This window comes from Borostomias antarcticus (genome assembly GCF_949987555.1).
Source record: "Borostomias antarcticus genome assembly, chromosome: 17".
NCBI lineage: Eukaryota > Metazoa > Chordata > Actinopteri > Stomiiformes > Stomiidae > Borostomias > Borostomias antarcticus.
Genome location: NC_140250.1, coordinates 5600319 through 5625041, shown reverse-complemented (window position 1 = coordinate 5625041; position 24723 = coordinate 5600319). Strand labels below are relative to the sequence as shown.

General features: G+C 47.9%; 1 protein-coding gene across 1 annotated transcript; it reads left to right on the top strand.

The window, feature by feature from the left end:
- Window positions 1–3427: 3427 nt before the first annotated feature.
- Window positions 3428–20815, top strand: polr2a (RNA polymerase II subunit A). The gene is made up of 29 exons (XM_084452318.1): window positions 3428–3729; window positions 4495–4627; window positions 4754–4890; window positions 5096–5269; window positions 5568–5849; window positions 5981–6142; window positions 6591–6811; window positions 7165–7297; window positions 7421–7545; window positions 7766–7976; window positions 8349–8558; window positions 8852–9020; window positions 9159–9253; window positions 9456–9659; window positions 10242–10464; window positions 10588–10771; window positions 11072–11243; window positions 11624–11729; window positions 13194–13399; window positions 14439–14702; window positions 15213–15420; window positions 15510–15610; window positions 15925–16029; window positions 16254–16436; window positions 16831–17034; window positions 17955–18141; window positions 18728–18841; window positions 18944–19093; window positions 19559–20815. The coding sequence occupies exons 1-29, from the start codon at window positions 3643–3645 to the stop codon at window positions 20716–20718; spliced, it is 5910 nt and encodes a 1969-aa protein (XP_084308444.1). The 5' UTR covers window positions 3428–3642; the 3' UTR covers window positions 20719–20815.
- Window positions 20816–24723: the final 3908 nt, after the last annotated feature.

Here is a 24723-nt window from a genome sequence, read left to right as displayed (position 1 = left end):
TAATAAATACAGAAACCTGTTGAGCAAGGACCTGTTCATACATAACCAAGTCGTCATGGAATAGGCTACCTGCCCAGATCAGTAGCCTACAGCTGGTTTAATGGTGAGGAACTGTCTGTTACGTTGTCTCCATAACCACTGTCATACACAGCAAATGACAGTTACTCATCAGTAACGCCAATCGCAATAAAGAGTTACTAATAGGCTACCATTGGTTTTCAAACTATGTGGCCAGCGTGGTGTGGTCAGTATTGGACACACACCATCCTGGGCCAACTCCTCCTATGTAAACGATATTAATTTATTGTGTACCAAGTATTTGAAGACTTCCATGTCTCTAGGAACAACTAGACCGCACTTGCCCTACTTATTGTTTTACACGAACTTAACATAGCTGGGAAACACTAGGAATTAGCTATTTTAGTTTATTAGACTCGTTTTGAAAGTAAGCGAACTCAGTGACAGTACAAAAAAACAGGTATAAATTAGTACTTGCTATCTAATATTAGACATTGAATAACCATTTGAAGAAGTTCCAACTCTAGAGCTAGGCTAACGTTATGTCACCTAACTTAGCCAGCTCTTAACAAGAGGACTCCATTTTTCGGGCCAACAAGAAGAAGCATTGGCACAATACCGCCATGTTGAGACAGACTGGCTATGTTCAACACAACAACCGAGCTAACTAACCAGCAAGCCATAGTAGGCAAACACGATAAACACAACTCCAACCTGGACTACTACTTTAATAATGTGTAGTTTGACATAAAGCATAGCATATGACCGTGTTAGATACATAACTGCGTTAGTTAGCTACATGATTAACGTTTGCCTACAGAGAGCAAGTCAGCTAGCTACACTAAAGTAACGTTAACTTTAGCATGCCAGCTAGCTACATTAAACAATATGCACACGTTGAGCTCGAGTTAAAAAACGACAAGGATTATAGATTTCGCTACTAGACAAATGCATTTGATCCACTGGCAAAGCATTAGTTGATTGTCAAAATAAGCAGCTACCTTCCCAACGTTAGCTGGGGACATCTTTTTTGCTAGCGACCGGTTCATGGCGGCCATTTTTACTACCGCTAGCTGAGGACCAAAACCAGCCTGGCTAGCCCGGCTACCGCTAGGGTGCTACCAACAGCGAAGTAGCTATCTTGCTAACGGCTAGTTGGCTTGGTTTTAGTTCACAAGCTAGCTAACAGTGCTTAAAATACAATTGTAATTGATACAATAAGTAAAGAACATGGCTAGTGCCAGGTCCCTGTAGTGACTAGACATGATTAATGCGGCTAGCTAGCAACTTAGCTAGCACTAGCTAGCCATTCCATCCTCGATACTAGCTACTTTAGTGTTGCTTGCTGGCCGACTTGGGGCACTTTTCCTTCTCTGGCCATCAAATCCTAATGTCAATAATTTGTTTTTAAAACAACAATACATTTATCACGTAGTATATTTCGCCACATTTCCCTACCTCTAAGCATTTAGCTTAGCTACCTAACGTTACCGCCAAACTAGCCAGGCTTTCTAGTCGTCACTCGTGTCATACGTGGCCTTCCAATATTGCCTATCTAATAGAAAATAATAATAACGAACAAAAACGAAATATTAAAGAGCATCACAATATACAGACGGGTGATAAATTAAATGAAAAAAAGAATATATATAGTCAGTGTCTTAACACAAGCCGCCAGAACAGCTTCAATGAGCTTTGGTATTCTACAAGTTTCAGGAACTCTGGTTACTGGAGGAAATTATTCCAGAAGATATTCATCAATTAACATTTCGATAGTCATCAAACCAATCAGTGACCTCTCATGCCCTGTGGAAGGGGGCATTGTCATCCTGGAAGAGACCACTCCCATCAGGATAGAAATCTTAGCATAAAGGTGATCACTGAGAATAACTTTGTATTGATTAGCAGTGACCCTTCCCTGTAAGGTGGCTGGACCCAAACCATGCCAGGGAAATGCCCCCAGCACCCCCCCCACAACAGCATAACAGAGCCACCGGACCCCCTCACCGTAGGGGTCAAGCATTCAGGCCTGTAGGGTTCTCTCGGTGTATCCCACTTGCCGATGATATGGTGACTCATCTGAGCATAGCACTATTCCCACATCTCTGTAGAGCGTCCACTGCAACCCTACTATAACATCCCTCTCTATGCAGCTGTCGACGGACTGTTCTTGCTGACAGTCTGATCACGTCCTGCACGGACATTCTCAGTCACTTGAGGAAGAGTTGCTCTTCAGTTTTCCCTTACATATCGTACTAATATCGGTCACCAAATGTGCGCTTTCGACCACAATTCCCGTCCCTATTTATCCTACTGATGTCTCTCCCATGGATCTAAATGTAGATGTCGCTTTAGTCATTGTTCCTACTGAAACACTGGCCAGTTTATCAGTCTCTGTGACTGAAGCTACTGGCATTCCTGCTCCGATAATGAAATCTTTCTCAAAGTCACTTAGATACTTTCCTCTTTCCATGCAGTACCGGTGAGGAAGTATCTATATTCGTTATGTTTCTCCACGTATTTGTCAGGTTCAAGCTATTTGATATTTATCGTGATTTAAAGCGAAGGCTTTTCCCGGTCTTGCCAAATCGACGCGCGGAAATATGCCTCACTGCGCGGGCTTGGGTACTACGCGAGTCCGAGGATTAAGTCAAAGTCCCGTAAAAAAATAAAATGTTGCCGTAAAATAAAAATTCTTTCGACATATTCCAAAAAAGGCTCGAAAATCTACACGCATTAACTGGTTTTAAATGTTAAAATGTAAGTGAAAACGTATCATATATCTATGGTTTCATCAGGGGTTTAGGTAGGCCTTCTGCGCGAGCTTTTCCAAGAGTCGAAGCTGATCCAGCGCGAGACGAAGGAGACAACACGGATTTTTTTTATTTTTGCTTTGAGGGGGGAAATTACGAATCGGAAACATTCGGAAAAGATCGGAATTAAGGCGGGTTTAACGAAAGTTATTCAGGCACCACGGTATCTTTATAAGGATTGGTCAGTTTGCCTCCGCTAATACATATTAATAATACCCTTGACCAACCACATCGCTTCTTACTGAATATGCATTCTGCTACAGCTTTTTTTTTATTCTAGCACTTCTTTTACACTCATCGGACCAATGAGGAGAATTTCTATCACTTTAATGCCCTCCTCTTGTTCTGATTCCTCGACGGAAAAAAACGTAAGGTCTCATTGGCCGTGCGTCATAATAAATGCATTATTCATACGGTCCTCTCGTGTAGCCAATTAGCGATTTAGAACGCTGCTACATGACCCGCCTCCCGACTGTTCAGACCCTGCTTCCGTGAGTAGGTCAACCCGTAGCAAAGCTTGCAGTCTATATAAACACGCGTTGGAGTCTTTCGAGCTCAGATGCGCTGACAGCGCACTGGAGTGTAGATAAGGAAAAGGGAGGGGGTCCGCTAGTTCAGATAGCGGCTAGGACCAAAACGTAAATAAATAGGTTCCTAGGACAGTTAACAACGTGGGTCCTCGGGATATCGCCATCGGAAACATTCCGGTCACCGTTGGCGGCCTGGTCTGAGTCCTGGTGGCATTTTTAAAGCTGGTTCCTTCTCACAAAGCGGCGTGCCGAGGGAGGACGAGTCTCTCTGAATAGACAGGATGCACGGACCGCCCTCCGGCGACAGCGCATGCCCATTGCGCCTCATCAAGAGGGTGCAATTCGGCATCATCAGCCCAGATGAGCTTGTAGGTTTTGCTTTGGGAAGGGGGGTTCATTTACTTTCTGAAACGTTCTCTACATTTATCTTACCTTTGACTACACCTAGAATTGATCTTGATCCAGAAATGGTTGATTAACAAAGCAAAGTAGTTTTGCAGCTAGCCTAGCTAGCTAAGTCAAGCTGGAGCTTGAGCTAGCTAGCTAGCTAGTTAGCTAGCAAGAGCATGTTGCAGGAAGTTTTGAGAACTTTCAGCACACAGTTTTCCTACTGAGCCAAGCCATGACATGAATGAAACTCCCTTTTATATTGAAAGTACTACATTTATGATGGGGAAAAAATACAATTTGGCAACATTTGGTGGACTTGTCATAGATTTTCCCTGAAGTTACATTCACAACCACTATAGCTGTTCACTTATGTATTTTGTAATCATTCATAATAAAACGGTAACCAATACAATAAAGTCAGTGCTATGCATGTTTTATTTACATTACCATTTATTACGAGTTTTATTTCTGATGTGTATTTTTCTCATGGCAATATTGTGCAGTATTTGCATAATCTTTACATTAACCAGTTCAGTCAATGTATTTGATCACTTTTGAGTTTGTTCATCCAGTTATTAGTGTCATCTTCAATGTAGACACTTGTAGAAACTTTTGTTTTGCTATCATTTAAAGGTATTAATATAGGAAGTATTAAGCTGTAAATGTCGTCTTGATTGATGCTGTGTGAATATTCATGGTACCTGGTGACTGATTTCCTGTTGATGGTTGTTTTCCTCCTGTAGAAGCGGATGTCAGTCACAGAGGGGGGGATCAAGTACCCCGAGACCACGGAAGGAGGGCGTCCCAAACTTGGTGGCCTTATGGACCCCAGACAAGGGGTCATAGAACGATCCGGAAGGTGTCAAACATGTGCAGGTATAAAAAGCTTGTATCTCAAACATCAATAACGACGCGTTACATTTAATGTCAAAAGTATTTCACTTCATTCTCTGAGTTTAAATGTGAATGATTAACAAGGATGTTTTCCTGTTTGCTGTAAAGGTAACATGACAGAATGCCCGGGGCACTTCGGTCATATAGAGCTGGCAAAGCCAGTGTTCCACGTTGGTTTCATCACAAAGATCATGAAGGTCCTTCGATGTGTCTGCTTCTTCTGCTCCAAACTACTTGTCGACTCGGTCAGTATAACCTGCTTTAATCCTTCACCACCATTTATCGCTACATAATTTAAATACGTTGACATTTGCAGTGGCCACGATGTTTTGAAGTTTAAAATGGTCTAAACAATCTATATAAAATGTGAAATTGAACACCAGTGGTCGTAATTAGTGACGGATCCCATCAATCGTTGATATTGTTTGCTTGTTCCCTTTTGTTTTTCAGAACAACCCCAAGATCAAAGACATCCTGTCCAAGTCGAAGGGGCAGCCCAGAAAGCGGCTGACGCACGTGTACGACCTTTGTAAAGGTAAAAACATCTGCGAGGGAGGAGAGGAGATGGATAACAAGTTTGGAGTGGAACAGCAGGAGGCGGAGGAGGACATCACTAAGGAGAAGGTACCGTGAACCACCAAAGTCAAAGTGATCTTTGTTTATATAGCACTTTTCATACAAGTAAATGTAGCACACTGTGCTGTACAGAATAAGTAAAACCAGTTAAAATAGAAGATAAAAATAAAGAAAATAAAACGGGACAGATCACATGGTAAAAGAGACACCACACACAACTTGGGACACGTGTGGCTGGTCTTCAGGTTTTTCAGTACATATTCATGATGCATGTTCATGGCACTCGTGTAATATGTGGTTTTTCTGTCCTCTTGTTCAATCTTCTATTTCTCCCTCTGTTCCTCAGGGTCACGGGGGCTGCGGCCGCTACCAGCCGCGCATCCGCCGCTCGGGGCTGGAGCTATACGCCGAGTGGAAGCACGTCAACGAGGACTCCCAGGAGAAGAAGATCCTGCTGAGCCCAGAGCGCGTCCACGAGATCTTCAAGCGCATCTCCGACGAGGAGGACGTCATCCTGGGCATGGACCCCAAGTTCGCCCGCCCCGAGTGGATGATTGTCACCGTTCTCCCCGTGCCGCCGTTGGCTGTGCGGCCCGCTGTCGTCATGCAGGGCTCCGCCCGCAACCAGGTACAAACACACCTGAGGTACACACAGTTTGTTAAAACATGTGCACCTTATCCTCCCCGCGGTGCCAGTGTTAAGTCTGGTTAGTCTGATTATCGTCTCTAAAGATGTACCCCGTTGTTTCCGTCACCCAGGACGACCTGACGCACAAGCTGGCGGACATCGTGAAGATTAACAACCAGCTGCGGAGGAACGAGCAGAGCGGCGCGGCGGCCCACGTCATCGCCGAGGACGTCAAGCTGCTGCAGTTCCACGTGGCGACCATGATTGACAACGAGCTGCCGGGCCTGCCCAGGGTACGCCGCCGCACGCCGCCGTGACGTTATCGTGACATCACTATCACCGCCACGAGCCGTGACGCGGCCGCGCCACCGTGACCGCCAAGAGCTGGAATCTGTTAGATCAGAGATTCCACTGTCTTTTTACATTACGTTAGTCATTTAGCAGACGCTTTTATCCAAGGCGACTTAGAATCATTGCATTTAACGTAGGAAAAGTCAGTGTACAACTACTCACCAGAACTCACAAGTGCATCTACTTTCTAAACAAGTGACTAAGAACATAATCTAGTGCTGAAGCCATAGTGCAAGAGTAGCAAAATATGCGTAAGTAGTCAAATTTTTTACCTCGTCTTTTTCCTTATTATGATCAAGAATCATATCACAGAGAGTTGAAAATGAGTTTAGTTTTAATATGATTTTACTCATTAATCTCAGTTAATCTCAATCCGTCTCGTCCAATCAGGCGATGCAAAAGTCCGGCCGGCCGCTCAAATCCCTCAAGCAGCGTCTGAAGGGGAAGGAGGGGCGCGTCCGCGGCAACCTGATGGGGAAGCGAGTGGACTTCTCTGCCCGTACCGTCATCACCCCCGACCCCAACCTGCAGATCGACCAGGTGGGCGTGCCGCGCTCCATCGCCGCCAACATGACCTTCCCGGAAATCGTCACGCCCTTTAACATCGACAGGTAAAACCAAAAACGGTCATGTTTTGTCGATGTTAACGATTAATAGCAACTGGGTCGGCTGTGGCTCAGGAGGTAGAGCGGGTCGTCCAACAACCGCAGGGTCGACGGTTCAAATCCCGGCTCCTCCTGTCCACATGTCGAAGTGTCCTTGGGCACGACAAACACCCCAAATTGCTCCCAATGAGCAAACTAGCGTCTTGCATGGCAGCTGCCGCCATTGGTGTGTGTGTGTGAATGGGTGAACGAGAGGCCATTGTAAAGCCCTTTGGATAAAAGCGCTATACAAGTTCAGTCCATTTATCATTAGTCACTTGGCTGTCTGTCTAATTATGTTATGTTGATGATGTTCGCAGGTTACAGGAGCTGGTACGAAGAGGCAACAGCCAGTATCCAGGAGCCAAGTACATCATCCGTGACAACGGAGACAGAATCGACCTTCGGTTCCACCCCAAACCAAGCGACCTTCACCTCCAGATCGGCTACAAGGTAGACCTCCTCAAAGTGGGGCCGTGCTTCAGAGGGACGCCGTCAAACCTTGTTCTTTAGTGTAACAGAACACAACATTAATTGATCTGATCTTGAACACCCTCTCCTTTTCCCCTCTCCCAGGTGGAAAGACACATGTGTGATGGAGACATCATCATCTTCAACAGACAGCCCACGCTACATAAGATGTCCATGATGGGGCACAGGGTTCGGATCCTGCCCTGGTCTACCTTCCGACTGAACCTCAGGTACCCGGGTCACTCCTCCCTCTGACCTCAGTCTACGTGGCTAAATGACATGCCAACCCCCCCCCCCCCCCCCCCCCCCCGACAGATGTTTAGCATGAACACAAATTGTCTATTAGAAATATATGATGCTCGCCTTGAGTCTAGAATGTCATTCAGTTTGGTACATTGTGCCCCACACCTCCGTATGAGACATTGTAACATTGACGTTGACCCTCCCCAGTGTGACCACCCCCTACAACGCCGACTTTGACGGGGACGAGATGAACCTGCACCTGCCCCAGTCCCTGGAGACGCGGGCGGAGATCCAGGAGCTGGCCATGGTGCCCCGCATGATCGTCACCCCCCAGTCCAACAGGCCCGTCATGGGCATCGTGCAGGACACCCTCACGGCCGTGCGCAAGTTCACCAAGAGGGACGTCTTCTTAGAGAGGGTGAGGAAGGGTCAGACGGACAGCTCACGCTGCGTTGTAGTACAGCACGTTTATTGACACATTAAAGCTAAGCTAATTTAATATTGATTTTATAAAATATTTAGCTAAGTTCAGGCATTTGGGAAGGAGACAACATTAGCTAAATCGTTTTTGAGCACTTTGAGATTGAGACAATGAAAAGTGCGTTATGAATATAATAATGAATTCTTTTATTTTTATTTACTGTGTACCAAAGCTTCACGTGAGAAGACTGATGCCACATTTAATTTAAATTACAGGAAGAACACACAGGAAACAGGAAATGATCAATACACACCTTGATTTCACACGCTCCCCGTCTCTCTCCCTCTCCCTCCCTCCCTCCCTCTCTAGGGAGAGGTGATGAACCTGCTGATGTTTCTGTCCACGTGGGACGGCAAGGTGCCGCAGCCCGCCATCCTGAAGCCCCGCCCCTTCTGGACGGGGAAGCAGATCTTCAGCCTGATCATCCCCGGACACATCAACGTGATCCGCACGCACAGCACACACCCCGACGAGGAGGACAGCGGGCCCTACAAGCACATCTCCCCCGGGGACACCAAGGTACACACACTCACACACCAGGGACACCAAGGTAGATACCCACACACACACACACACACACATCTCCCCAGGAGACCAAGGTAGACACACACACACACACTCAACCAGTGCTTAGGTCTTTTGAGGCTAGCCTTTCACCAAAAGGCGACTCATGACTCACACACACTCTCTCTCTTTCTCACACACACACACACACACACACACACACACAAACACACACCGACATGCAAGCTAAAAAAGAACTTTGCAGAACTTTAAACACCCGTCGTCCTCCGCCTTGTCGTCCCCCTCAGGTGATTGTGGAGAACGGAGAGCTGATCATGGGCATCCTGTGTAAGAAGTCCCTGGGGACGTCGGCCGGCTCGCTGGTCCACATCTCCTACCTAGAGATGGGCCACGACGTCACCCGGCTCTTCTACTCCAACATCCAGACCGTGGTCAACAACTGGCTGCTCATCGAGGGTAAGGGGCTGGGGGGAGGAGTCGTTTAGAGGAAGTGGGGGTAGCAGCAGTGGTGAAGAATGTGATTTGGGCCTTTGTTCTGTTGTGGTTTTCAGTGTGTCTGGTTTAACATGCTAATATTATTTTTCTCCATCTCAGGTCACTCTATTGGTATTGGTGACTCCATTGCTGACGCAAAGACATACCTGGACATCCAGAACACCATCAAGAAGGCCAAACAGGATGTGATAGAGGTTAGTGTGTCCTCGGAACATCACCCAAAACCTCTGAGACGCTACTTCAGTGCACTTCAAAACACATTCCTCACATGTCAAGCTCTTCAAATGCAAAGGCATCCTGATTTGTCACGATTCCACCACAGAGTCTTCAAAAGAAAGACAGAAGCCATGTGAATAATTCAGCCCGAGCCCCTTGGGTTCTGCGTTCTTCCTCCAGGTGATTGAGAAGGCCCACAACAACGAGCTGGAGCCCACGCCTGGTAACACGCTGAGGCAGACTTTCGAGAACCAGGTGAACCGCATCCTGAACGACGCCCGTGACAAGACGGGCTCCTCCGCCCAGAAGTCCCTGTCGGAGTACAACAACTTCAAGTCCATGGTGGTGGCCGGCTCCAAGGGGTCCAAGATTAACATCTCCCAGGTACGGACACAAAGTCCTTTAGAACCAGTCTAGTCGCTAGATGCTGTAGGCAGGGAACCGTGTAAAGGCTGAGTAACACCGAGTCTTGAAGAACTTGGGAGCAAGTTCATTGAAGAAACAAGTCACTTGAGTATTGAAATGCAACCGTTTTCAATGGGTCACTGTCAGGAGCTGCGCTCAACTGAAGACATTTCGTCCAGGTTTCGTTGCTAAAAGTGGGTGGAAACAATTTAAGAAATTGGGGAAAAAAACTGCATTGCAGAACCAATCCAATGTCTTTAAGGCGGTCCTTCCTAATGGGACGGTGACATGTTTTGATTTCAATGTTTTGATTTTCAAGTCCAGTTTGTTTGTGGTAAGGCGGGTCTTTCACCCTATTGGAGATGTAGGCAGTGGCTCTGATTGGTTGGGTCAGTTTTCGGGGTGCCATTCTACCAATGGTTTTCAATGAAGATGTGTCCAGACTTTCGGAGGCAGAGATCTCCAAAACCTGATATCGTGAGGCTACTGTCAGGCGCGCTCCCCCTACTGCTAATTACAGATGTCCACTCCGCTGACCCCTGTCCTCCTCTCTCTCTCCAGGTCATTGCGGTGGTGGGGCAGCAGAACGTTGAGGGCAAGCGGATCCCGTTTGGCTTCAAGCACCGCACGCTGCCCCACTTCATCAAGGATGACTATGGCCCCGAGAGCAGGGGCTTCGTGGAGAACTCCTACCTGGCCGGCCTCACGCCCACAGAGTTCTTCTTCCACGCCATGGGAGGCAGGGAGGGGCTTATCGACACGGCCGTGAAGACGGCTGAGACTGGTGGGTGAGGGGGAGAGACGCTGAGGGTTCTGGGTAGAAGCCGAGTCCAGGTGCTCTCTGATCGTCTGTGTGGGAAAGGACGATCGTTTCATTAAGCCCCCCTCCTTCCCCATGTGTATCCAGGCTATATCCAGCGCCGTCTGATCAAGTCCATGGAGTCGGTGATGGTGAAGTACGACGCCACGGTGCGGAACTCGATCAACCAGGTGGTGCAGCTGCGGTACGGGGAGGACGGCCTGGCCGGGGAGTCGGTGGAGTTCCAGAACATGGCCACCCTCAAGCCCTCCAACAAGGCCTTCGAGAAGAAGTGAGTCACCCCACTTATGTGTGACTCAGAATGAATTGGACTCCTTTATACTCTATGAGTCAGAACGAAATTGAGACCCGTTGACGTCAGCCGGTGATAATGTCATAAAGGTTTGTGGGTTTCATGATATCCAACTGACATTTACTCGTATCAGACGTTAACTAGTCGCCATGTTGCTTCACACCCTCATTCTGAAGCGTCTAGGACGGTCTTAACCACGGCTGCGACAGCTCGCGGTCTACGACCAGGGGGCTTAGCTCCCCCGCGTCTTATCCTCCTCCTCTTAACTCCCCCCCCCAGGTTCAAGTTCGACTGCTCCAACGAGCGTGCCCTGCGGCGCACCCTGCAGGAGGACGTGGTGAAGGACGTGATGACCAACGCCCACGTGCAGAGCGCCCTGGAGCGGGAGTTTGACAAGATGAGGGAGGACAGGGAGACGCTGCGCGCCATCTTCCCCACCGGGGACAGCAAGGTGAGAGGGGGCGGAGCTTAGACCTTGTTATCGATTTATTCGAATAATTCAGAAGGGTAGTCGAGAATGCCAAGGTTCAGCTTTCATCTCTCCTGCCATAAAGAGTTTAGAATGCCTTGAGTGAAGGGGTCAGGGCAGTATAACACACAGGATTCCTATTGTCTTGAACAGAGAATACACTAATTTGAATTTATCTATTACAACCTACACACAAGCAGCACCCTGGCGCACACGCGTATATACATATGCTGCACAGTCACATACAGTACACACACACACACACACTCACACTCACACAGTCAGACATGAGGACATACTCATTCCTTACATGACTGATTGCTGAAGAAAGAATCTGCTGCAATACCCCTCCTCCCCACCAGGTGGTGCTGCCCTGCAACCTGGCCAGGATGATCTGGAACGCCCAGAAGATCTTCAGGATCAACCCTCGCACGGCAACCGACCTCAACCCCTTGCGAGTCGTCGAAGGTATGGGTGCGCCGCAAAAACAACACATCTGGAAACCCCGTCCCGGCTTAGCAGCAGACATTTTGAATTTCATCATTTCTTAAAGTAATGGCCGAAGTCATATTTTATGTTTTTTGGGGGCCATTTTACCAGAGGTGGCCAGCATCATGAAGAGATGACTTAGGCAAATGACTTGGGCCATTATTTTAAGAAGGTGACGATTTCTGGGCCCAACAGTGGCATTCTGACCTCGACCAACAGTGGCTTTCTGACCGAGCCACTAGCACTGACACATAGAGACCACTCTGCATTAATCTCCACTAGTCTGCCCATAGTGACTTGACCTGTGAATCACACCAGCGTAGGAATCGCGGTTGTGGGGATTAAGGCGTTGAGGCGCTGGCCTGGCCTCTGACACCGCTTACTGCTATATAAAGCCCGCCAGCCTGGCCCTGTCCCTGGCTATATAAAGAGCACCAGCCACTTAAGAGAGGTCGAGGTGCACGTACACCATCACCAGAACCACGTACACCATCACCAGAACCACGTACACCATCACCAGAACCACCTACACCATCACCAGAACCACCTACACCATCACCAGAACCACGTACACCAGAACCACCTACACCATCACCAGAACCACGTACACCATCACCAGAACCACCTACACCATCACCAGAACCACCTACACCATCACCAGAACCACGTACACCAGAACCACCATCACCAGAACCACCTACACCATCACCAGAACCACATACACCATCACCAGAACCACGTACACCATCACCAGAACCACCTACACCATCACCAGAACCACGTACACCATCACCAGAACCACGTACACCATCACCAGAACCACGTACACCATCACCAGAACCACCTACACCATCACCAGAACCACCTACACCATCACCAGAACCGCGTCTCAGCAGCCCCTCAGGGAATTAACGTTGTGACGCGGTTGTGGTAACGTTGTGGTACGGCGACAAAAAGATGAAGCCCTATATATTGTCATTCCAACGCTTCAAGTGGCGTCTGTTATCACATTGCATAAAATCCAAGAGGGCAGACCCCTTATGGGCGTCAGAATGAACAATGTTCCCTTTCCTCTGTTATACTGTTATTCATTAGAAAGGTAGTGAATTATTGAAGGTAGAGGAAAATACTACTGAGTACTACAAACTGTACATGAGGGTAATGATGAGTCATTCAAAAACAAGACAAAAGCAGACTTTGTTTGCTTTTTAATATGTATAAAAGGGTACTTGCTAAGAAGCCCTTGCTAATTAGCTGCTGTAGAAAGATGGCTTAATTTAAACTCTTTCCCTCTCTCCCTCTCTCTCTCCCTCTCTCTCTCCCTCCCTCCCTCTCTCTCTCCCTCCCTCCCTCCCTCTCTCTCTCCCTCCCTCCCTCCGTCTCTCCCTCTCTCTCTCTCTCTCGCTCTCTCCCTCTCTCTCTCTTCCCCCCCCCCCCCCCCAGGTGTGCAGGACCTGAGTAAGAAGCTGGTGATTGTGAACGGGGAAGACCCCCTGAGCCGGCAGGCCCAGCAGAACGCCACGCTGCTCTTCAACATCCACCTGCGCAGCACGCTCAGCTCCCGACGCATGACTGAGGAGTTCCGCCTGACCACAGAGGCCTACGACTGGCTGCTGGGAGAGATCGAGTCCAAGTTCAACCAGTCCATCGTAAGATCACACACACACACACACACACACACTCTCTCTGAAGTATTCTCTCTCTCTTTCTCCCCCCTTCTCTCTCTATCTCTCTCTCCTTCTCTCTCCATCTCTCTCTCTCCTTCTCTCTCCATCTCTCTCTCTCTCTGTCTCGCTCTCTCTCTCTCTCTCTCTCCCTCCCTCTCCCTCTCTGGAGTACTTTGAAAGACAATTTACATATTTATACACACACCTCGAAAGACGGTACATAAAGTGCCTTCACTGTGTGAGGTGTGTGCATGCCCAGTATGCAAAGACTTCATCAGAGTTTGTATTTATTTGACTTGGCTCCTGTCATTCCACTCTTCCGGAGTTAATAATCCTCTCTCTTCTGCGCCCCAGGAGATCGTTACTACAGTACTTAACTGATAATCAAATAATTATATTCTTATAATCGGATAATTTCATCATTCATTACCCAATTTACAGTTTGGTCATTTACTGTAGCAGATGCTTTTATCCAAAGCGACTTCCGATGTTTTTTGAGCTCATGCTGGGGGTTAAGCACCTTGGTCAAGGGCACCACAGGAGTCAAAGTGCCTGGTCGGGTCTTGAAACCGCGATCCCCCCCATTACACCGGTCAACAAGACCCCCCCCCACCCTCACCAGGCTCACATCACACCAGTTCTAAAATCACTGCACTTTGTTACCGGTCAGTTTTAGAATAGATTTTAAGATTATTTTTATTAGTCTATAAATCCTTACGTAATCAAGCACCTAAATACATATCAGATATGCTTTTAAAATATACACCTACTAGGTCCCTCAGGTCCTCGCACCACTGAACAGACATTACTGATACGTTGCTGATAAGGTTGGATTGGATTGGATTTTCGAGTTATTCTATTTTACACTCTTCATTTTTAATTTGCTTACTTTGTTTCTTTTAAATTTGTTCTCACTGTGTTTATATGATTTATGTTTTTGTCCATCTCTAGCACTATGTGCTACATTGATTTGTATGAATGGTGCTATACTGTATAAATAAAATGACGCTGACATTGACAGGCCCACCCAGGGGAGATGGTGGGCGCGCTGGCCGCCCAGTCGCTAGGGGAGCCGGCCACCCAGATGACCCTGAACACCTTCCACTACGCCGGCGTGTCCGCCAAGAACGTCACCCTGGGCGTGCCGCGTCTCAAGGAGTTGATCAACATCTCCAAGCGGCCCAAGACGCCCTCGCTGACCGTCTTCCTGCTGGGCCAGGCGGCGCGCGACGCGGAGCGGGCCAAGGACATCCTCTGCAGGCTGGAGCACACCACGCTGAGGAAGGTGAGCAAGCGCCGGGACCGGTCCTGGAACGTCCCAGCCCGGGTCCACACCTTTGAATCCATCCGCCCACCCCACAGAGTCGACCGATTCTTAATGTAGCGTTGCTACATGAAACGGCTAGCGATTAGCCAATCAGAGCCACGGCCCTCGGGCGGAACTATACCGTTGCCGAGGCGTTAGTCATTGGTCTCTAATGATTGGTTAGGGAAAATCTAATCTCTTTTCCCCACGGAAGTTGTTTAAAGTGATTGGAGGTCATGTCAGACTGAAGATCTCAGGTGTGTAACAGAGTTGACCATTCTGTCGGATATCAGCCTAGGAGTGTCAGGCCACAATGTACAGGGTAAAATCATGTGGTCCAGTAGTGTACAAGGGATCCCTTCCAAATCCCAAAACCAGACACTTCATCAACTGCATTAGTAGAGCACAGACCAGGTTGTAATGTAGGCTCGTCATTGGAGGAGCCTGACTTCTAACCAGCCTCTTTCTCTGTCCCCCCTCTCTCTCCAGGTGACTGCCAACACGGCCATCTACTACGACCCCAACCCCCAGAGCACGGTGGTGACGGAGGACCAGGAGTGGGTGAACGTCTACTACGAGATGCCCGACTTCGACGTGACGCGCATCTCCCCCTGGCTGCTCCGCATCGAGCTGGACCGCAAACACATGACCGACCGCAAGCTGACCATGGAGCAGATCGCCGAGAAGATCAACGCTGGTGGGTGTTCTGGAGGGGGGCTCTCGTTCTCACACACACACACACACACACACACACGGATCACATTGCTTATCGGTATCTCCCTCCAGGTTTCGGAGACGACCTGAACTGCATCTTCAACGACGACAACGCTGAGAAGCTGGTTCTGAGAATCAGGATCATGAACAGTGACGAGAACAAGTTCCAGGAGGTGAGTAGCCAAGCTTTCACCGCTATCAAAATGTATCATAATACCACCCTGACCAGCGCCAACCGACTACCAATACCCAACATAACAAGTTGGCAGTTGTTAAAATGTTGGTTTAAATTTAATTTGCAAAATCCATCCAACCGACCCCAATAGTCGCCAATAAACGGGACACACGAATTCCAGTTGGGTTGGTTGGGCCAGTGTGCAGGTACCTCAACCCTCCACCACTATAACCTGTGTATCCTACGTGCATAGAGGTCCTTAGTCATTGTGATGAAGGTGATATGACCTAATAAGACGTTTGTCTTCTCCAGGATGAGGAGGTGGTGGACAAGATGGACGATGATGTGTTCCTGAGATGCATCGAGTCCAACATGCTGACAGACATGACGCTGCAGGGCATCGAGCAGATCAGCAAGGTAACACACACACACACACACACACACACACACACACAGACAAAAAGGCAGGCAGTTAAACAGCACCTGGCCACCATTCCACAAACCCACTCTCCAAATCCCAGTGGTAATACATGGCCATTCCTCACCTTTCCTTCAAGACCACAAGTACAGGAGATCGGCCTAATCCATGTGACTGACACCTATCCAGTGTGTTTACACCTCAGTGATTGTCCTCTCCCCAGGTGTACATGCACCTGCCCCAGACTGACAACAAGAAGAAGATCATCATCACGGAGGAAGGGGAGTTCAAGGCGCTGCAGGAGTGGATCCTGGAGACGGACGGCGTGGGCCTGATGAGGGTACTCAGTGAGAAGGACGTGGACCCTGTCCGGACCACCTCCAACGACATTGTGGAGATCTTCACGGTACGGACGCCACCCCCTTCTCCCAATTCAAAGCATACTTTAACAGGCCTGGTGAATGAAATTAGGGTGGCCGAATTCCAGGAATATTCACCAATTCGTGGGAATTAACGGGAATTTATGGGAATAAACTTTTACAGTTTATTCCTGTTAATTCCCATAAATGTTCATCAATTCACATGGGAAGTTTGTGAACATTCCCAGAATTTTGCAGTTCTTATTGAAATGCAAAACTGTACAAAGGTAATTCTAAAGAAATGCCATAGAGATTAAAATCGAACATATTTAATATAATATCTACCGCCATAGTCTCAGATGGAGACAAGATGGAGTCAAACAAGCAAGCAAACCAATTGTTGGTCATTCCTCCGCCTCTGCTGTCCTCCCCTCCCTCCAGGTGCTGGGTATCGAGGCTGTGAGGAAAGCCCTGGAGAGGGAGTTGAACCACGTCATCTCCTTTGACGGCTCCTACGTCAACTACCGCCATCTGGCCCTGCTGTGCGACACCATGACCTGCAGGGGTCACCTGATGGCCATCACGCGTCACGGCATCAACAGGCAGGACACGGGGCCACTAATGAAGTGCTCCTTCGAGGAGACGGTGAGAAACAGAGAGATACATGATGGATATCATGCATCTCTACTATGAGGGCTCATTTACTAAAACGTTCCTAAAATTGTTCATTGGTGTGCATTGTCCCTGTAAAAAATAAACTGAATAAAGAATAAAGGATCTCATCGCGGGGAGAAGGCGTCTTAAACGTTTTAACCTGAACCTTACTTGTATGTAGGGTTGCAAAATTCCTGGAATATTCACAAACTTCCCATGGGAATTAACAGGAATTTATGGGAATTATCGGGAATAAGCTAGAAAACAGAATTTATTCCCGTTAATTCACATACATTTTCATAAATTCCCATTGGGAATATTGGGAAGTTTGTAAATATTCCTGGAATTTTGCAACCCTACTTCTATATAACATTTCAGTAGAAGTAGTCCTGCAGGAAATGCGTGTGAATGCTGAACAGCTGAAAAGAAATCACAACAGCCTTGCTGAAAATGCATAACCTAAATGGGGAAAAATGTACTTGAATACAACGCCATTTAGTCCACAACGCATAGCCTAGCTAATGTTAGCATACATGGTTACGATCATCAGAAGACAGACTAAACTGTGGTTACATTACTTTTGTAGCTAGCTACAGCAACAGAAAATATTTACATTTCATCATCTCTCACTACCAGTCTGAAAATGTCCGCTAACTGCGATGCTAATTTTTTCCATGTTAAACTGCATTGATTTATGCAAAAAAATATTAGCAATCTAAAAGTCCTCTCGTTTAGTTTTTTGGGGTCTTTCGGGAGGGGCGGGAGGTCCCGTTGGCGTTAATGGTCAGGGAACACTGCATTTGGTTAACAAAATGCTCCAGCCTCCCTTCAACGTAATCACAACATTTAGCCAACGTTCTCCCACCAATGTCCCCAATGCAACGTTTGTCTAACGTCCTGCCCGCCGCCAGGTGGACGTGCTGATGGAGGCGTCGTCCCACGGGGAGAGTGACCCCATGAAGGGCGTGTCGGAGAACATCATGCTGGGCCAGCTGGCGCCGGCCGGGACCGGCTGCTTCGACCTGCTTCTGGACGCAGAGAAATGCAAATACGGCATGGAGATCCCCACCAACATCCCCGGCATCAGTGTGGCAGGACGTAAGTAACTAACCCCAACCCTGTTAACTAACCCCAACCATGTTACTAACCCTGGTAACTAACCCCAACCCTGGTGATTTGACATTCATACCTTAATGGATTAAGTGCTGATTTTAAAACTGAATGTCTGCATTTATTTTATTTATTTTACAAATTGTCAATGTGCGCTCTGATTAATGCCTGCACTGTAAAAAAAAAAAAAAAAAAAAAAAACTTTTGTACGTGTTTTGGAATTACATGATAGAAAGACAGATAAACCGTAAATAAAAAATAGTATTTATTATTATTATTATTAATATTAAAATAAAATGTAAAAAAAAAAACTAGAAAAAAACAAATTACTAATATTAATTCAATTTCGCAAAAATTTACTTATTTAATCAAATTTATGCCGATGTTTGACGAGGGATTTAGTTGTCAGGATTTGGCATTGTCTGATGACAACCGTCGGACCATATGGATAATGTGGACAGCCCAGCTGGATAATCTGATGGGAATCATGTCCAGGTTATATGTTTTGTTTGCGCTCTGGCGGTGATCTGTGTATTGACGTTCTTTTTGTCTCACTCTGTCTCCGCGTCTCCAGCCACCGGGATGTTCTTTGGTTCGGCGCCCAGCCCCATGAGTGGCATGTCCCCAGCCATGACCCCCTGGAACACTGGTGCCACCCCGGCCTATGGCGCCTGGTCCCCTAGCGTGGGTGAGTACCCCTCCCCCTGCTCCCCCCACCTAGTAGTACATGTCTCCCGGTTATTCATACTCATCCACTGACCTCTATGACCTTTTGCTCTTTGACCTTCAGGTAGCGGGATGACCCCCGGGGCGGCCGGCTTTTCGCCCAGTGCGGCGTCCGATGCCAGTGGCTTCTCCCCGGGCTACTCTCCGGCCTGGTCCCCCACCCCTGGCTCTCCTGGGTCTCCGGGCCCAGCCAGCCCCTACATCCCCTCTCCAGGTCAGCACCTGCGCTCAGTACTCCACACGATGGCAACTTATCCCACTTGGCTTGCCTGTATTTTACACTATGAACAGAACATTTTATTTGTACTCCGCTTGGCCACATTTTGCATTAAGAAAAAATATAACAGTATGTGTAGCTATTAAAGGTGCAGTGTGTAGTCTTTGGCGACATCTAGTGGTGAGGTTGCAGATTACAGCCAACTCAATACAATTGTATTGAGTTCAACATGGCGGCCTCCATGGAGGGACCCACTCAATGGAGACCGCCATGTTGTAGATGTAAAGGGCACATTTTAATTATTATTTTAATGGGATTATACACCAATTCAAACATACTAAATTACATTCAATTTCTGCCAAATTCGCAGAAACGGCTCACTGCACCTTTAACTGTAAGTTGATGCCAAGATCTCCTGTTTGTTCCTGCTGGTGTTCATTGTGCTTTCCTTTTTCTCTGCAGGTGGAGCCATGTCCCCCAACTACTCCCCCACCTCCCCGGCGTACGAGCCCCGCTCCCCCGGGGGCTACACCCCTCAGAGCCCCGGCTACTCCCCCACCTCCCCCTCCTACTCCCCCACCTCCCCCTCCTACTCCCCCACCAGCCCCAACTACAGCCCCACCTCGCCGTCCTACTCCCCCACCTCTCCCTCCTACTCTCCCACCTCCCCCTCCTACTCCCCCACCTCCCCCTCCTACTCCCCCACCTCCCCATCCTACTCCCCCACCTCCCCCTCCTACTCCCCCACCTCCCCCTCCTACTCACCTACTTCGCCCAGCTACTCCCCCACCTCCCCCAGCTATAGCCCCACCTCCCCCTCGTACTCCCCCACCTCTCCCTCGTACTCCCCCACCTCCCCCTCGTACTCCCCCACCTCTCCGTCTTACTCCCCCACCTCCCCCTCCTACTCCCCCACCTCCCCCTCCTACTCCCCCACCTCCCCCAGCTACAGCCCCACCTCGCCCAACTACACCCCGACGTCGCCCTCCTACTCCCCCACCTCCCCCTCCTACTCTCCGACGTCCCCCTCCTACTCCCCCACCTCCCCCAACTACACCCCCACCTCCCCCAACTACAGCCCCACCTCGCCCTCGTACTCCCCCACCTCCCCCTCCTACTCGCCTTCCAGCCCGCGCTACACGCCCCAGTCGCCCACCTACACCCCCAGCTCGCCCTCCTACAGCCCCAGCTCCCCCTCCTACTCCCCCACCTCCCCCAAGTACACCCCCACCTCGCCCTCCTACAGTCCCAGCTCGCCGGAGTACACCCCCACCTCGCCCAAGTACTCCCCCACCTCGCCCAAGTACTCCCCGACCTCGCCCAAGTACTCCCCCACCTCCCCGACCTACTCCCCCACCACCCCCAAATACAGCCCCACCTCGCCCACCTACTCGCCCACCAGCCCCACCTACACCCCGACCTCGCCCAAATACTCCCCCACCTCCCCGACATACTCCCCCACCTCGCCCAAATATAGCCCCACCTCCCCCACCTACTCGCCCACCTCCCCCAAGGGCTCCACCTACAGCCCCACCTCCCCCGGCTACAGCCCCACCTCCCCAACATACAGCCTCACCAGCCCGGCCATCAGCCCCGACGACAGCGACGAGGAGAACAACTGAGGGAGCCCGGAGGAGGAGAGGAGGAGGCTGAGGAGAGGGCCCCGCCACCCCCCCAGAAACACCCCCCTCGCATGGGGTGGACACCTGAAGGATAGACCCTCCCCCCCCCCCCTCACTCCCGCTGGAGGAGGGGGTGCTTGTAGTCTCTTGCTCTAACTGGGGGGAGGGGGAGGTGGGGGGGGGGGGGTTCAATTGTGAATGTTTTTTGTATTTTTTTTCTGGGGGCCCTGTGGACCGCTGTACCCCCAGCCTCTCGCTCATCTGTGGGTCAGGGGGGTCAGTCAGTGGACTCCCATGGTCTTTACTACTATTGTATTTGATAGACTTGAACTGTTTAGCCAGGAGAGAGAAAAAAGGCTGCCTTTTTTTGAAATAGACTTTTTTTTTTTTTCTGTTTTTAATTTACACACGGGAAGCTGGGTCTAGAGAGAAGAGGAGGAGGGGGGGGGGGGGGGGGGGGGGACGCCTTGGAAAAAATACAGCCACCCAGAAACCCCACTGCATCCAGTCCAGTCTCTCGCTCTCTCTGTCCCCCTCTCCACGCCAGTGTTGGATGTATAGTGTGTTGGAGAGCTCAAGTATTGCCAAAAGCCTTTTGAAAAGCTACCAGTGGATTGTATTTATCTCCGTAATTAAAAGCATATAAGCGTCCAAAAAAACAAAGAAGCTAGAGAGTTAGCCGATCGATCTTGCATATTTTACTTAAAAACGTATCTTTAGTACTTTTTTTTCTCTTGTTTTTGTAAAATGTATAGTTGCTGCCAGTTATGGTGGGTTGGTTGTGTGGGAAAGGCATGGGATTTGAAAAGCCTTTTAAGATGGTGGAGTCGCTGCCGTAGGAACTTAGGAGAGAGAGAGAAACTGGCATCCGGAGGAGATGGAGGCTGGGAAGTTATTTTGTGGACGCGTTGACGTTTTTGTCATCTCTCCACAACGTCCCCCTTCCCTGTCCCCAAACCACGCCCTGTCCCCTCCCAGCTCTCCCTCACACCCCAAAGACGAGCCTGAAAGATGTCAACAACAACAAAAAAACACAGACCAGCAGTCCTAATGTCCTTCACCATTTGGAGAACTTGTACAACAACTGCAAAAAGCATTTTTCCAGCATATAAACTCTTCCTTAGACACCGGGAAGGTTGAGATTTCTATACAAAAAAAAGACTTGTTATTATCAGAATGATTCTTCTATCTGTTGTTTTGATTCTAGGAGCAGATGAGGCATGGGTGGATGAGGGACACTAGTTTGGCGTTGCTGCTTCTGTACCCGTTTGCATGAGTAGCACCTGTTAATACATTTTAATCACGTTTTAGGTTGAATATATTTGATCCCTCCCACTGCTCAATAATACTCGTTCCATTTCTGATTAGCTGATGTGTAAATGAGTTCACACTTTATTTGGACTCAACGTTTCAATTTATTTAAGAGAAAAAAGAGACATGTAACTATTCTGTGTTAATATGAAAATTAGAAATTCAATAATTCTCTGGGGTTTTTTCTCTTTGGGTTTTTTGCTTCTGGTGACTTTGTAAACGCTCTTTGAAGAGAGGCGTGTGTTCACGTACTGTGGATGAAGGGTTGGGGTCGAAGGGGAGGAAGGTCAGTCTGCCGGTGCTTTCTACCGTAGAGCTCCACCTCCATTTTGTTTCCCTGTAGCTTCCCCACATCAGCCGCATCGAGCTCACTTGATACAAAATGTCCGTCAGGTTCTTCATCACTTGTTCAAAAATGTTGCATGCAGTCGTTTGTGAGGCTTCACACTGTATTATTTGTTATTGTGAAAGCGGCTCCACAGATCAGGTAGACGGTCCTCAGATGTTTGGTTCAGTGTTCACAGTTCTGCTCTTGACCACCGGAGGGCGATGTAGGACTCCATTTGGGTTGGTGAAGTCTCAGTTTCAGTTCAGTGATTTTAAAGGGAGATTTGGAACATCACATTTGGCCTCTGCATCCTCCACCCCACTACATTAGTGCGATTCGTGAATCCTTTTTTTTCTTTTCTTTTTTTTTCTTTTTTTTTTTTTTTACTGGCATAGACTTAATTCATGGTTCTTTTACACTTAACTAGACCTAATTTGAGGAAGTGTGTTTAATTGACACAGATACCCCCTTCTTTAATTATTCCAAGCAATAGAACAGGAAATGCAACACCTTTCCTTATTGGACACCTTTCCTTTTTATTGGACTAGCTGGGTCTCCTCCCTCTCCCCTCTTCATCCACCAGTAATCCTGATGGTTTCTGAAATCAGTGTTTGTCTTTTTTCTACCAGTGTGTATCTGTGATTGGGGAATCCGGGGTGGGAACAGGGAGGGAGTTCTGTATGAGACTGGGAGTCCTGGGAGAGTGGATTTTTTTTTAATCCTTTATGGAGTTGGAACAAATCTGGTTCGTGGTAGGAAACATTTGGTTTAACTTGACCGCCCTCGACCAAATGTTTCCGCTGGATCTTGAATAGACTGGACTGTCTGTCTGCAGGTGACACACAGTGATGTAATTACTGTTTTGAAAGTGCAGGCAGTCTCTACTTTGTCATCAAGACCCCTCAAGATGGTGAAAAGAGTCAACCACCATCACTGCCCAGTGTCTTACCCGTGTCTTCCAGTCAATTCAAGATTCCAGGACTCCCAGTTGTGTGAATGTGTGTGTGTGCGTGTGTGTGTGTGACAGTGTGTGTCAAAGTCGAGACAGGGTTTTTTGGGGGGTTGAAAAACGGACAGGACAGGATGTCTGGGGAAAGGAAGGTTTAAATTAAGAAAAATAAATTGCCACTGTATAAAACTCAATCCAATATCTCATCATCTGTGTCTTTGTTTTGTTTGTTTTTTGACTTGAAAAAAGAATAAAAAGTTTTACTACATGACGTGTCGTGTTCTGATGAGATCAGCTCTGAGAAAAGAATGAAAGCTACTCTATACACCTCAGCATACTGAGCAGAGAATGAAATTGCCACATTGCCACATTCCGATCTTGACATAAGTAAGCTATACTGATACAGAAAGTAACTTTCTAATGGGTAACAATGCTTCATCACCCTAGTGACTGATTAGATGCAACTTTATTGTTCATTCAGGCCTTCAATGTCATTAAATGACATCCTCCGTGGTCCAGAGGTCCTGTAGTGCCCATGACAAGAAAACGGCTTCCGTTTCCTTCAATCCACCCTCTGGTTCGTGGTTGAGCAGTACTAAGCCACCTGTCAGAAAAGGTAGTTTACCAATATAGCCCAGTTCCTGTTCACCATCTGGCACCTTGTCTCACTTCCTGCCTCTTCTTCTCAGTGCTCAAAATAAGTTAAAACCAGCTTCCATTTCCTCAAATACCCTCTGTGATTCATGGTTTGGCAGCACTAAGCCATCTGTCAGTGAAGGTTTCCAATATGGCCCAGTACATGTTCACTGCCTAGCACCTTGCCATCACACCCTGCCTCTTCTAAGTGCTCAAAAGAAGTGGCAGAATACACACTCTGTCTTTGAGTAAACTAGAAAGAGTCCTATTATGTACTGTACCTACTGTATTTAATACTTTGAGACCAGTGAAAAATATAGAGATTGGACAAGAGCCTAGAGGACAAAATGGAACTGGACCTTTTGCTGAGGAAGATTCCTGTTCATCACATGATGCAGTATCTTGTCACAAACTGGACTTCTCTATTTCAGTTACATGTTTGTGGTAATGACAGCTTCTCCATAGAAACAATGCACAGAGATAGAAAATAATGTGCAGAAGAAATGTTTGCAGAAAATATGGATAATGTATTTACATACGTTGAAAAGGATATACAGGTTACAGGTCTGAATTGCACCTCAAAATGTGCTCTGTGTATGGTTTGACTGACACAATACAGGTCAATATTTGATTCTGAAGTATGCTTTTTTTCTGCTCAATGACATTGACTATGTTGTGTCTAGGAAAACTGATGTGAAAACTGGAGTGAAATATTATGTAATTTAATTAGCATATTGAATACTAATGGGTACGGATTATGATTTGGAAAAGGTTGGAACAC

Coding starts and splice junctions, on each gene's coding strand:
- polr2a (XM_084452318.1), top strand. CDS start 3,643: ATGCACGGACCGCCCTCCGGCGACAGCGCATGCCCATTGCGCCTCATC. Junction 7,546..7,765: donor ACCTTCCGACTGAACCTCAG/GTACCCGGGTCA, acceptor GACCCTCCCCAG/TGTGACCACCCCCTACAACG. Junction 14,703..15,212: donor AGCACACCACGCTGAGGAAG/GTGAGCAAGCGC, acceptor CTCTCTCTCCAG/GTGACTGCCAACACGGCCAT.